Here is a 15,554-nt window from a genome sequence, read left to right as displayed (position 1 = left end):
GTGTGAGAACCGTTAAACGAATTTACAATATTCCAGTTTATATAGGGACACATAATAATAATTAATACATTGAATTTTGTAAGGTGTTGTCTGCCATGTTTTGTTTTGTTTATTTCTAAATGTCAATTCACATATGGTGTTGACGCTTGTTCAACGAGTTCGAGTTTTTATGTATCTTCTGTTAGCGGCGTATAGGTAAATAGCCAATATTGTCCTTGTAAAATATAAGAAACCCTAAAATAAACATTAAATACTAAAGATACTATTATAGCTTTGTCAAGCAGTATAATGTTGGAACGCATTTCAAAAATGAGCGCATTTTTTTCTAAAACATCGTAAAAGCATAAGGAAACAATAATAGTCTGGAAGTCGCGGATACCCGCGTAATATTATTGCACTACAGTATGCTTCCATTCAGGTAAGTATACTGTATTTCTGTCGTATTTTATTTATTTCAGCTTAAGAGCTTTAGCTTTGACTCACACTCAATATTGTTATTTGGTTTTTCAGTTGTGTTGGGCGTGTCGGCGTATAGTATAATATTAAGTGCGGCTAAATAACATGGACAAATAATCGTCACGACATGTTCAAGCTGGACACACACTTACACTCTCTACTGCAAAGTGCTAACACGATATCTCGTTAGACCAGTTCGCCTTTCCTTTGGTGTACCGTTTTTAGAGAAACCTCTGAACGCATATCTCGTTTATCAACAATTTGGACACCCTCTGAAATGCATTTGAAACACACTACACACATCCGGTTTTAAGACGGGTTAATTGAATATGTACGTTGCCAATATGTATAACCAATACCTACGCTATGGTCCACAAAGCGCCGTTCATATAATTATAATAATATATATTGATATTGTATTTGTTTTATTTTTAAACCTACGTCGGTTTAGCACGCGCGAAGGTTTTTCGTACGTGAAAGTGAAAGAAACGATAATAATGTAATAATATAATCTAGAAAAAACATCACAGTAACCACGTGGTTTATTTTTTGTTTCTGGATTTATAATAGTTGGCAGGTTTATTATTATTATAAATTCATCGCCGTATTACAAATATAAATATTATATACAGTTATAGTGGCGTATATATATACATATTATTTTTTTTGGTGGGGGTGTCTTCCATGTCTGGAAACCTCCGACTTTTTAAAAAAAACGCCTAAATATTGGTATTATCATTTGTTTTATAATTTACTATTTTTATTTTAGAATAGGGAAATCACCCAAAATACGCCACTTGACAGTACGATTTGTATAGATATAGGATGTATCGGTAGTTTCCTACATTAAAATTGTGTCAGTGTATCGACTGAATACCCGGTGATAATGCAGTGAATAATAAATTCCCGTTTGTTTTTAACTAGAAGACTTTACTGTTTTGAGCTTTAGAAACTCACAACAAACTTTAACTACTATTGTATTGACGAGGCTACAAAGTGCAATACATCCATCGAGTAGTGTACCTACATCATACAATTTAAAATGTTTCGTCTCATATAAACATCCTTAGGTTTTACTTAAGACTGCTGTTATAAATTTTAGGCATATTATAATCTTTGTTTTAAATGTTTAAATTCTAGTGGTGAATGAATCAAATACTTAGCCGAATTAAGTTGATTAAAACCATACAAAGATTTTATTAAATATTGGCTTTTGAGATAAGCGCGAGTAATAACTATAATTTGTGATTACAACATAATATGTTATATTGTTATGTTCAGTCCTTTTGTGTGATTCGAAAATATATTCGAGTCAATGTGCACGGCCGTTAAAATCTTTTACACGTGACAAACAGTCGTTATTTGTCGGAAAATAATAATTCTTAAAAATGTTTGTTAAAATTTTTTTTTTTTTTTCTATCGTGGACGGCGGTCACAATTAGAAATTAAGACGCGTTAACGTATTTTGGTAACCAATAGTCACGGAGAAAATCGCACGAGCGCGTGATAACAATCACGCACACTCTAAAACAGTTAGACGTAATATATATATATATTATATAGACGGCGTCTTCTCTACACGGTCCACACACAAACTCTTACGCGGAAGTGAACGGTATATATTATTCGCGATGTAATCAGTAGGCAAACGTTGCGGTGGGAAAATAAGGATTCGCGAAGATCCTTCTTGCGGTGTTTCGGAGCCAATTACCGAGAAATTCGGAGGATATACAGCGAACCAGCCGCGTGCCGCAGGTATATGGGCGACATTCAACATGGCGCGGCTGTGCACGGTAGTTATTCGCGTGGCAAATACAAGATCAAGGATTTCCTATTCCTGCTATATAGGTATCCATGAACAACGAGTGGCCTCCGATAAAAAACGAGATGCCGGCCCGAGAACAAGGCTGTACCGAAGCTGTATGAGAAAAAGAGAAAAAAATCTTAACCTTGCAGTGCAAAAACGCTATATAATATTATAGAATTTATATTTCAAAACTCATCTCCATATTGACATAAATTCTCGCCGTGATTTCCTAACGTATTCTAATAATTCAAACAAACGACTCACTAGGAAATACTATAAAACATATAAATAAATAGTAATAGTAATAATAATCACCGAAGCTGTTGAGTAGACACTTTTCATTGTGGTTTTCATAAATCATTTGTTTTAGCGAAATGTGAATTATAAATTATAATGTAGTTCGTTCGTGCTGAATAAATCTAAATTCAATATAAACATTTTAACGCTATATTTAAAAGATTACGGAATAGTCGTTGTGATATAGAAATTTTATAAAAAAAGTTAATAACAAAACATAATTAAGTAGATACATAAATAAAAATGCATGTAATTTTCTTTCAAATACTAAAAACTACCTATTTTTTTGTTTAAAACGTGAACGTCTAATAATTAATAATTAAAAATCCATGTCAACATGTTAATATACAAACAACTAAATAATCTCTAGACTTATATGTAGGGGTTATAATATGATCGAAATGTATTATATTATAGGAACCTAGAAATATTCTCACACAGAATAGTTTACTGTAAAGTACAAAATCTTAATATAATAACTTGTAACAAATAACAATAGTCTATTCATTCTTATATATAGGTATTCCAATAGTAAAAAACTAATTTCACTCGTTTAAAAAAAAAGTTTTTGAGTAATTTTGAATTTAAAAATATATAATATGCTTGCATTCAGTGAAAATGATGTCGAATAGCTCCATTTCCCAATTATATTATAAACTATAACCAGGAAAATAATTATCTTGCCAACGCAGACACCGTTAAAATTATTCATTATGGCGTAACAGCGAAATAATATAGTAGGTACCTACATATTTAAGGATAAAAAAAAATATTTTGGAAATTCAGTCTTTATAATTCAAAATCAAAATACTTTAATACAACAGACAACAAATGTAAAAAATTAAAAACTTTTTTTAAATTATATATTAATTAATAAATATTAATACATTATACGAATGTCAAAATCATATATAAGTGAAAATTACATAATTATACAGTTAATACTGCTCACCTCCATTTTCCTTTCAATAATGCATTTGTACATAATCTAATTCTGAAGTTGTTAAGCACAATTAAGGATCATATTTTCAATTACAATGTTTTTACGCCATTAATTAAGTATATCATATACTGCGTAATCGCGTATATAGATACATATGGGTAGGCAATAGGCACCTATAATATACTTCTTACTGAAAATTGATAGGTAAACAGATGTTGTTTATGAAAAACTTTAATTAACCAACATCGAAATTCGATAAAGAAGTTTTAGGATTATTAAAATGTATGTACTATGTGTACTAACCAAATTAAGTCTATCATATTGTTTCAAATATAAACTAAATGTTTTGATATAGTTAATAGTAAATTTTAATACACAAACCATTTTTGCCAATAATTAATATCCATAAACTTAAATAATTCAAATCAGAAAATTCAAATATCAGATTAGATAAGTAAAAATTAAAAAAAAAAATCAACTTAACAAATTAAAAAAAGTGGTTCTCATATAAAAAAAATTGATTATATCTCAAGATACTCAACTCTTAAATTTCATTAAAATGTAAGTATTTGAAAATATAGTCCTTATATAACTTGTAAGGAATTTTTAGGTTCCTACACTTATAGGTTGTTATGTAGGTACCTAAAAATTCCGAAAATCAAAACATTCGAAAGAAATTATTATGGACGGATACAGGGGGTAATGATTGATAGACGAATCACCTCGTATAATTATAATTTATAATATAGTATAATTTCGTATAATATCGTATAATTTCTTGAATTAATATCTACTATTTGATTTAGGAAAACATAAAATATAATAAAATATTCATAACTTTTTAATTGTATATAATAAATTATCATTCACTGTATTTTGTGTGAAAATATTTTTCATCGTCTAGATTTGTACATTTCATAATGTTCAAATAAAAAAATAAATCTATTTACTCAATACATTTATGTAACATACAACTAAAATTATTATTTTTTAAATATGAAAATTTTTTTTTGTTAATAGCTAGAATACTTTATTATTATGATGCGTAATAGGTAGAAAGAGTTATGAATTGTGCCAAACCAGAACAATACAAATTAATTAACTTGTATGGTTGGCATACATTTATGCATTATATTATGTTTATAATGGTTTTGAACACAATCCAAGTGTGTATTTGTTTTATCGTAAGTGATTATTACTGATTTCAAATTTAACAACGTGCCATATACGTAACCCGATTGTAATTATAAAGTAAACTGTTTTATTGGGAGATCTGCACTCATTAATTTCAAACCAAATACAAGACACGATGTCGTTATAGTATTTAGGCAACTGCTTAATATCGTACTCGATTTGGCTATATGTATAATTGCATTCGATACGCGTTTAATGTGTATTGTAATTCATTTATAACTTTCTCGTAATTAACCGTTTTTAAATTGTCATTTTCCAACTAACGAATAGACGACGACGCCCGTCGTGTAAATATAATATATAGAAATTAATGTAAGCATTTAATATACGCTATGATAATATTGATATTACACATCAAACGGCGTGTAAGCACAACATTTTTATGATCAAAAGTAGTTGGTACAACGTTTGGAAGTGAATTTAAGACCGGTGCTATACCGACCGTTCATACACTGCAAAATAATGAATAACTAATTTTAAGACATGTTAAACGTTTTTCCTTTCTTTTTCTCTTTTAAAACGAGTAATTAAAATCAATAATTTAAAGCCTAAGTAAGTATACGAGTCAACGAGTAAGAGGATAATATAAATCCTTGATTAGATATTATGCACATTATATTTTGTCGTTCATTTTTAGAAAGTATACTCAATCAATCGCGATAGTCACACGCTCGGACTATATATTATGTATCATCACTACCTATTTAAACGTAAAACGTATATATTCCGTTTAGAAAAGTGTAGTAAGCGTCGACCATCCAATAATTGTTACCAATACTTGGTTTCATTATTTATTGAATATCGATGTTAATGTTGTCTACAATGTGGAGTTTTCGGTAATCGTAACCAAAGATTGTGTTATCGGCCGCAAACGAGGAACGATTAACGTGCGTGTTAGTATAATATTATGGTGTTAAGATTTATGACTATGCTATGGGCAAACAAAATACCTGAAGTTTTGCGGTTGACTCTTTTTGGGACGCTGGCCAGCGATTGAGTTTTCTTACCTGTAACAAAACGTGTTAAAATTATAAATATGCACAGCTTAAATTCGATAACTACAATTAAAACGATCATTGTGATAATAAAACACACCTAATAAAGCAATAATATACAAATAATATCATTAAAGCTAATTAGTATTATACACTGTTAACGAGAACAAAATTGCAATGTTATAATTTTCAAAGATCGAAGTGCACCACAAACGTCTAACAACATAATATTATTGCCGACGTCTGATCATTAAATTTACTCCTAAAATACTTTCAGGTAGTTAATTCTTAGAACATACAAGACGGTTGTGCTGCACGCGAATTTGAGGGGACGTCGAACGATCGCCACTGACCGGTTATGCGTTTCAAGAATGTCGGTGTAATTTCTCACATTATTAATTTGTACCGAAAGAGTGAAAATAACATTATTACTCTGATGGATCGGAATAATAATATAGTCATAATAATTGCAATTCTTCCAAAATACAATTATTATACTCGTGATCCTCTATCCGTTGCAGTCGGATTTATCTAACTTGCAGCAATACACACCGACTGTGTCATGCAGCAATTACCATTGTAATGGTTGCAATAATAGGTAATTGTAATTATAATAATTGTACCTAATTGTCATAGTCACAGATTATAAATATTTTAATCGATGATAATATTGTTTACTTAAGTTTCAACATTTTGTCATCATTTATTATAAAAAACAAATTCCTTAAATTATGTAATGTTATTACTACTTTTTTCTTATTTACGAGCGTGTTTTTTTATTATCATTATGAATAATTTGTCCCTTTCGAAATAATTTCTGTCCACGCATTACACGACGCGTTCACTACTATTAATACTATTATACAAAAATGTTAAAATATCTTTTTCGGTTAAACGTTTTATACTAATAAATAGTACCAATAATGGTAACAACAACGACAACAACAACAACAACAAGGTATTAAGTACTTTGTTTTCCCAGCCAAACGTTTCCGTATACACAGAAATATTACAACAGTGACGACAAGTTATATTACCTATATTAAAAACGATGGCTTACATATATAAATATGACATACGTGTCTGTTTTACATATTTATAAGACGCCGACCGCTTTGTATATATCGTGTCACGATCCATTAGGTTATTAAAACGGTTTGTACTATCATCGCGATTTTAGTAGCAAGTTGTGCTTGAAAAAATCGCTTTCTTTTCCTTCGTTTAGGGTCCCGGACGAGGACGAACGAATTGTAAAAAAAACAACAACCGAATAATAGTAAAATACCGCCGAGGGGATTGCACTCTGTGCGGAAAACGAGCCGGCAGAGACCCTACGCCGGCGCCCGCCGTACCTAAGACCTAAATATTATTATAATAATGACGACCGGCGCCGGTCACGCCAATCTCCAGGGACGAGCGTATCATTTACGTATCATAATGTTTTTATATTTTTCCCAAATAATATATTATATTATATTTTGTACCTAACCACCTACCTACATACACGCGCGGGGCTTCGGCTAATCGATCGATGGTACGTTAATTTTTCTCCTTCGTCACTCGTCAATCACTTATGGAAACGTGAAGTTTATTATTATTGTTAATAGGTATATCTCGTAACGACATGAGCGTTTTCGTGTTTTCATAATTTACTACCCCCTTAAGAGGACGTCGTAATCAGATGATAGTTGTCTCCGTTTTATTAACGGGCCAGTATAACCCTGACAAACTTTAAGTTTAAAAAAATGAATTACGCTTGGCTATTCCTAATATATATATAGTATTAAAGCGAGTTGGCCTAAGCTTTTATCAAATTTAAAGGTAAGAATATTATATGGGATGTATGTAATATTTTAATAGATTTTGTAGATTAAAATGCTCATAACATGCTACAAAATAAAAATATCATAAAAATCCTACGTGGAGCCCAAAATATGTTTTCATTATTCTTTACATTTTGGTTTGATAGGTCATGTCCTGCGTTAGTAAGTCGGACCTGCGATTAATCGTTTACCATTAGAAATTGTTCGTCGTCATAAGTTTTGATTTCTAACAAATCCAATACTTCATGTACATTTTTAATATTACATAGTCTTTCTGGTAGTTTTGATCGTCTTGCCAAATATATACTCTTACGAAAGCAATTCATATCGGTTTTATTTAATGTGTCCGTGTTAAATTTCTTAAGTTCATGATGTATTAATTTAAGTGGCTGTCCACAAATCTCATCCTGTGTTTTCCTTTTTAATGAATCACGAATAACTTGTCTAACTATAATGTCTTGAACGTCTTTTTCGTGGTTATGATCTAATTTATTCTCTATAAGATTATCTCCACTTTCATTTAAAATATGCTTTACACTTAAACCACCATATCGATCGCCAAACATGGAGGCATCTTAAAAGTTCGATTATTTTATCTTAATAATAGATATACCTATAGCAGCTGTGGACCGAGGACGCACTCGGGCTATAAAAAATATAAAAATTAAAAACGGGACGCACTCGGGATATGCCCTTTTTTCTGGGCTCGTTCGTCTAGGAATTTTTATTCCGGGATTTCATTATTGATGAGATTTATGAGGGCACAACACCCGTATTTGTTGTTATCTGAGATTTACAAACGCGTAACATAGAAAATTTACGTTCAGCAGTTCACGTTTTACTCAGTTAGCTTAAAAATTAGACTGAATAGATTTACTATGAAACTTGATGGTAAGAACATTATCTGTGTTTTGTTGGAAATAATAGGTTATCTTTAGCAATATCTATATACCTAACCCAACAGAACACGTGTCCTGTAATGCACGCATCGTTTGAGGACACCCCCCCCCCCCCACCACCAACCCAGCACCAAAAGGGACGCAAAAATGTCGATCAGTTCGGAGAATCGCTGAAAATAATACATAACCATTGACTGGATTATCGCCGTCGTCGTCGGTATAATACAATTATTATACATTTTGCAAGGTAGGCGGTATGCAATTTGCTAGCTGGTTTTCAAAAACTATGAATTATCTTGTCCTCATCGTCATTACAACAGTACGATTTTCGAAACACGTGTCACCAGAAATGTGTCACACGCACCGCACACAACTATAGATAGCTATAGCTGTTGATACGATCCGAAATGGCAAAAATCTGATTACATTATAATTCGAATTGTATATTTTTCTGTCTACTTTAAAATTTATAATATTATATTCTGGACGTTCTGTAATACAATATATCCAGAAAAAAAACAACAAAAATTCGATTTAATCATTATATAATTTTTGAATTTTTTTTCAATATTTACTCAGCAATATTGTATACCTACATATTATTATGTACAGTATGATTTGGATAAGAAGATATTTAAGTATGCCAATTTCATCAAAACCTTGTCTGACATATCATTACAATATTTTATATCATTGATACTATATAATATAATTTTTTTTTTTAAATTGCATTCGAATAAATAAATGGTTTTGTTAATTGTACATTTGCGTTGGATATTGCGGGCTAACACTTCAGTTACTGTAAAGTGCATCATTTTTTTTTTCAACTAAAGAAAATGTTATCATTTTAAATTTTAACAAGCACCGCCGTTATAAAACAATATAATGGTGGATGTGATGCTATATAATTACAGTACAGATATTTCAAAATTGATGGGTGATTGCGCGGCACCTCTTAAACATGTGAGACAAATGAAAATGTTTCTATGTTTAACGAATTTTACACCTATAGATTGACTTTAATTAACATTTTACTACATTTATTTATCGCGACATATTATTATATACAGTCAAAACAAACATTATATCATTAATTACCATAATGATTTCATATGAGTTCAAACTAAAACCGGTGAAAGTGGTTGAATTCGCCAACGACTTCGTAAATTAAAGAGAACATGCAGCTACTTTTAGATGATGATAATGTTTGTAAAAAACCGGCAAAAGTTATTCAATAAGAACTATACAATAATCCAATAATCACGACATTAACACTTTCAAGACAAATGATAAGGTATATAGATTAAAATAGAAAACTTATTTACCATGAAAAATCTTTGTAATAATAATCAAATTTTTGTTATTTAAAAAATATAGATAGGTCGTAGGTAATAATATGATATAAACAAATATTGAAATTATATTTTTAGAAGATTTTAATTTCATAAATAATTCTCCACTATTTTTATGTACTATGTACAAACTTGTACTATCATTTATTAATCTGATTATACTATGAACATTTCATTGTGCATTTAAATTATACTAAAATAATAATAATAATATACGTAAAAGTTGTATGTCAAAGATAATATTTATATAGATACCACAAAATAACTAAAATCGTTATTTTTCGTCAAATACCTTATTGCGTTTGAAATTAAATTTTAAATAAAAAATTGTGTGTGTATACATTTTACATTTTTTGGTTACACAAGGAACAATTATGAGAACCTTATACTACATTTTAAAGCTTTAGTTATAAAAATTGAACATTCAATTCATTTTTAACAACACTATTACTATGATAATGAAACCTTATTGTGATTTTGAATTATTTTGTCTATCACATATTAATAATTGTATGTATATATTGTATTTTTAATACTTTTAAATTGCTACAAGAACGAACAATTGGCCAATTATTTATATATATTTGGTAGATTTTATTAAACTTTCAAGCTTTTTGATTGAGCCTAAATACTTAACACTTATATCAACACTTAAAGTTAAAATTAAAATACATTTTTAAATATATATATAAATAATTACTATATTTTTTGTATTAAAAAAAAGAATCATTATTTTATGTGAAAATATCTAAATCGTCAAATTTAAAATGTTAGGCACCTATAAATAAAATGTGTTTAGTAGGTAATTACTATAATTCCATTAATAACTTCTAACGAAACACCTTGTATTATAAATTAAAGTTTTTATCAAGCGGAAAAAACTGTATCGTTGCTAATAGAAAAAAATCAAATGTATATAAAAGGCTCAAAAATATTTAAAATATGATGAAAATTATACCAGGTATGAAAATTTCAGGCTTCTATATGTTTTAAATCACAGAAAATTAAGATTTTTTACAGAACTGTTTTTGCAAGAAAGTTCCGATTTTTCAAAGTTTTTTATCTGGTTATTTTCACAGCTCTAGGAATGTTCAATTTTGATTCTTCATAAGTATTTACTAGATATTATAATTTGATATCAGAAACCACCCTCAAAGTTGTAGATCGAAGTAATTTTAAACTATAAATCGTGTATCCACAACAATTTTCAATCAGCGTCATAAAATTAATACATTCATCACTCATCACTCTACTCGAAATCTTATATATAAGTAGCTATCTAAATATCACAATAAAACTAACTTAAAATAAATTAATAACAAAAATTAAAATACATTAAGTGTGTCAATAGCAATATTTGTGTTTACCTACATGTATATATTATATATATATATTTTTTTTTAAATTTTAAATTGTAATGTAATTATTATCGCAAGTGAATTTCTAATAATGGAAAACAGAAAGTCAGTTAATGTATGATAACTAAGTGCTTTAAAATAGTAGATACTGCAATATCAATTATTGCCAATTAATATTTTCCAATTTACCAATAATATAATGAACATAATATCTTATGATATATTGATGAGATATTTAGTATAAGTTTGCGTTTTTAGAAATCAATTTAAAAATAAATAATAAACTAATGACCTTAACTCTTGATATATAAATATTCAAGTGTAATATATACTAATAAGTTAAATACTTTTCATTATTTATTCTTATATACCAGCTATTTCTTCGTAATTTTTGTCAAAGAAATTCATAATAAGTTATTTAATAGAAAAAATAAGTTACAGCAAACATATTTTCATTTTAATCCAGAACGAATTTTTTTATGAACGATAACATTAAAAAAGTTAAAATAATGATCTTTACAATCATCAATACCATACTTTTTTCTTCAAAAAAAATTATTTTAAACAACTTAAATGAGTAAATATTAATTTATTAATCATTACCTATAATTTATCAATAAAAGCGAATTTTATGATCAACTAATTTTAGACAATAGGATTTTATTATAAATAAATTATGTATGTAGGTACATAGATATTTTCATCGGTACGTATGATTTGATATTATTTTATTCGTCGTTAAATACTATAAATACCTAAATCATATTCAAATAATTCAAATTTCAAACCTATGAAGTTTAAAATGGAAACAAAACAGTGTATCTGTAACTGTTTTTCTAAGTCATTAAAAACCCCATTACTTCTTTTAATAGTAATCTTATTTTAAACATACGCTATGTCTGTATAATTGGATTATAATTTATAATTATTAAGTCGTAATTAGTGAAAAATAATGAAGTGCGTACCTATAGTATTATACTAATGAACAATAGTAATTTTAGGTACCTAGTTGTATTAAAACTTATTAAAATGTACTCATAGTCATAGGCTATAAACAAATATTTATGCAAAACTCAATTAACATTAACGCTTTATAACGTTTTAATATTTAATATATACATGAGGTAAAGTATTCACAATTTAGACACCCAAAATCAACTATAGCTATTATGATTAAAATCCTAAATCCCTGTTAATTGAAATTTCTGTAATCCCCGAAATAGTTAAATCATATAATGGAGAGTGATTATTAAATATAATTAATGATTATACATTACTTATTGAAATCAACCAGTATGGAAAATACAAAGTAGTCAAAGTTATTTGAAAAGTTTAATTTCATAGAAAACGTGAGTCATAACTTTAAATTTGTAACTTCACAATATATGTTGCTCACAAAATACAAAATAAACTGATTAACTAAACTAATACAACTGAACACTGATTGTAGACTATGCTGTATAATATTATAAAAAAAGTAATTAACTAATTTGATAAAAAAATAAATAATATTTTACGTTTATAGTCCAATTATTATGGCATAATTATTATTTATCAACCATAATACCATCATATTTATTTTTATATCAATGTGCCTATAATGGTTATTTGATAAATAAAGATAATAATATTATGTAGGTACGTAGAATATTGTAGATAGGTATAAAATATAATGAGTAGGTAACACATAGAACATAGTTCTTGGATTCAAACGCTTAACAGAAATGTTTAGGTGAAAAATTGTTTCCTGTCAGACAACGTGAACTGTTAAACTATAAAAATATATCAATCATACCTACGTCTTTTATTAGGAGGACGCTACACAACCATTTGTTGTCTCCGTTTTACAAGTGCATAACATTGCAAATTTACACACAGCAGATCACGTTTAGCTCAGTTGGTTTAAAAATTACAGTGAATCGACCTATTATGAAACTTGATGTTCAGAACATTATCTGTGTTTGGATGTGGTTTTTTTCGATAGTTCAATTTTGTAGCAAGTTATGCGTAAATATATAAAAAAAAAAAACGTAAATTAAAAATTGCTCATAACTCCCTTAAAAACTGAGTTATCGTAAAAAACCCACATACAAACAAAGATAATGTTCTTACGATCAAGTTTCTTCACAATACGTCAATTTACTTAAACTTTAAAAACTAACGGAGTTAAACGTGATCTGCTAAGCGTACATTTGTTATGTTACGCACTTGTAAGACGGAACCAACAAACATGGGTGTAGCGTCCTCTTAAGACGATATATATTGGTCTCGTACCATCTTACCACGTAAAATATTTATAATTATACGCCTATATGATAACAATTAATACAAAAAACTACACATTTTTATTTACGTTAAAATAAATCACATTATAGGTACACAAGAATACCTGTGCGCATTATATTATTAATATTATTAAAACATGGTTTATATTATAAGAAAATCATATACCTGGTATGGGTATGAGGTAAGTCTTTGGCGGGTAGTACTCGTGATTGGATACGGTCCATTGGTTATTCGACATCGGTGACTGTTGTTTCACTTGACGGTTTTGAATCATTTCGATTGTTTTAAGTGCATATTAAGGAACAGACTGCGGTGGTCGTATGGCGTTGTTCAGAATATATTATTGTTATTATGACGTTCAATTATTATAAATCGAAAAGCCTACACGCACGTCGGCACCCACAGGGGCGGCACGACTAGGAGGCCGAGCGGGGAGAATAAAATGTTATTATGGTAAACGCGAATAGTATATAGTAACGAATGATGATCGAGACAAAACGGGGCAAAAATTACTCAAAGAACACCTTCTTCAGACTGTGGTACGACGATAATCTGTGTCGGCACAAAAACTATTTTGTTATTATTATTATTACGCGTATTGGTGCCATGCACATATAGTGTTATCATCTATACCGACCGATTCGAGTGCGCGGTACAATGTGTGTACAAAATGTCGGCGATGTCGTTCTTAAAAAGTCGATGCACAGACGAGATTATAAATTTATTACACAAATATTATATTTATTGACACGTGTTTATAATATATCATAATATTGATTGATACGACGATACGTACGGATGTTTTTATCGGATAAAACGAATCGCAGACAGGCGCGTTTGAAAGAAATAGGAAACTAATGATTTCGCCCGAAGAATTATTATTATTGGTAACCGAATAAAAAAAAAACAAAAACCCATAAGAGACGACGGACAAACGGGTCTCGATCGAGTGAGATGAGCAATGTTTGCAATGTGATGTATAATATACGAGAGCGATGCGATGCGATACGGACCACGGTCTTAAATGCAACTTGCGTAAGAAAATATCATTGCGTGCAGTCGTTGGCCAATAATAATAATTGTAATTTATTTTTTTGCCGTCGAAAATAAATCCACCGATGTCTGTAAGACGCGCAGAATACATCCATCGCATGCACACTAACTCGACTAAACTATTGAACTGAAAACCTGGGCCGTATATCCCACATGACAGAGCAGGGTGCAGGGACCCACGTGCTGTGCCGTTACGTCACGTGTACTCTCAACGTGAATCGTAGTATTCTAAGGATAAACACACTTTTCTTTGTCGACAACTTTCTGTAGGTACTAGGTATATCGAACTTAAAAATTCAATTATAAGGTTTATGAAAATACGATTTCCTATAGGTAATATACCGAGTATTCATAACGTAGGAGTTTTTCTTTACGATTTCGCGCTGCACACTATAATATAATATACATTAATTAATAATAATATAGTAGTAACAATAAAACAATAAATACTATTGATTGTTATGTAGGTAGTAACGTTATATGTAATTATTATTATTATAGTATATGGTACACCCTTTATACGGCTATATAAGCGGCCATACAGATGCATCGCAACTTTTAGAAAGATTCAATATTACGGATACCTCGGCCTTCACAACGCGGTCACATTAGCTGCACAGTTTTTCAGAGTTAAAAAACAACTATACAAGAGCTACAAAATCGATGTTCAAATGTGTGTGTAGCTATTAAATAATCAACTAATAAACATTGACGCACGCTGTAGTTAAAACAAATCTAAATTTCTATCCGTTTTGTAATAATAATATGATATTGCAGTGTACTACATAATTTATTTGCTATCGGGTCAAGCAGACTTTGAGGGTAATGTACCTTTATAATAACTATACGATGATGCCTTGTTTTTAATCGTCAATACGCGTAGAACATGAAATATTATGTTCTTTATTTAATTTTTTTCTCTCTGCTAATAACATTTCGTTGTTTTGTTATCATTCTACATATATACAATGTATAACTAAAAAATCAATTCGGCGTTCATAATTTAAAATAAACATAACTGAACGAAAGAGACTGCAGTTGAAGCTGTGTCATATTCAACAGTTTTCCAAATAATATAGGTACATATATTT

At 29.4% G+C, this 15,554-nt stretch overlaps 1 protein-coding gene across 5 annotated transcripts in view; it reads right to left on the bottom strand.

The window, feature by feature from the left end:
• The window catches only part of LOC107173420 (PAR bZIP family member Pdp1), a 68,254-nt gene that overhangs the window by 18,273 nt on the left and 34,427 nt on the right, over nt 1-15,554 (bottom strand). For 2 of the 5 annotated variants that reach the window (XM_089220052.1, XM_015523957.2), the window contains exon 2: nt 5,648-5,704. The exons of 2 other annotated variants lie outside the window; for them this stretch is intronic. In XM_089220052.1, the coding sequence (XP_089076178.1) occupies nt 5,648-5,704 (57 nt within the window). Of the gene's footprint in view, nt 1-5,647; nt 5,705-13,575; nt 13,704-15,554 lie in introns of those variants that run through there. One more of the 5 variants, XM_089220053.1, reaches the window with a different exon arrangement.

The sequence above is a fragment of the Diuraphis noxia genome, unplaced genomic scaffold, assembly GCF_037042655.1.
Source record: "Diuraphis noxia isolate RWA-SAM2 unplaced genomic scaffold, SU_Dnox_SAM2 contig0002, whole genome shotgun sequence".
In the NCBI taxonomy this organism is placed as follows: Eukaryota; Metazoa; Arthropoda; class Insecta; order Hemiptera; family Aphididae; genus Diuraphis; species Diuraphis noxia.
This window is presented reverse-complemented; position numbering and strand designations above follow the sequence as displayed.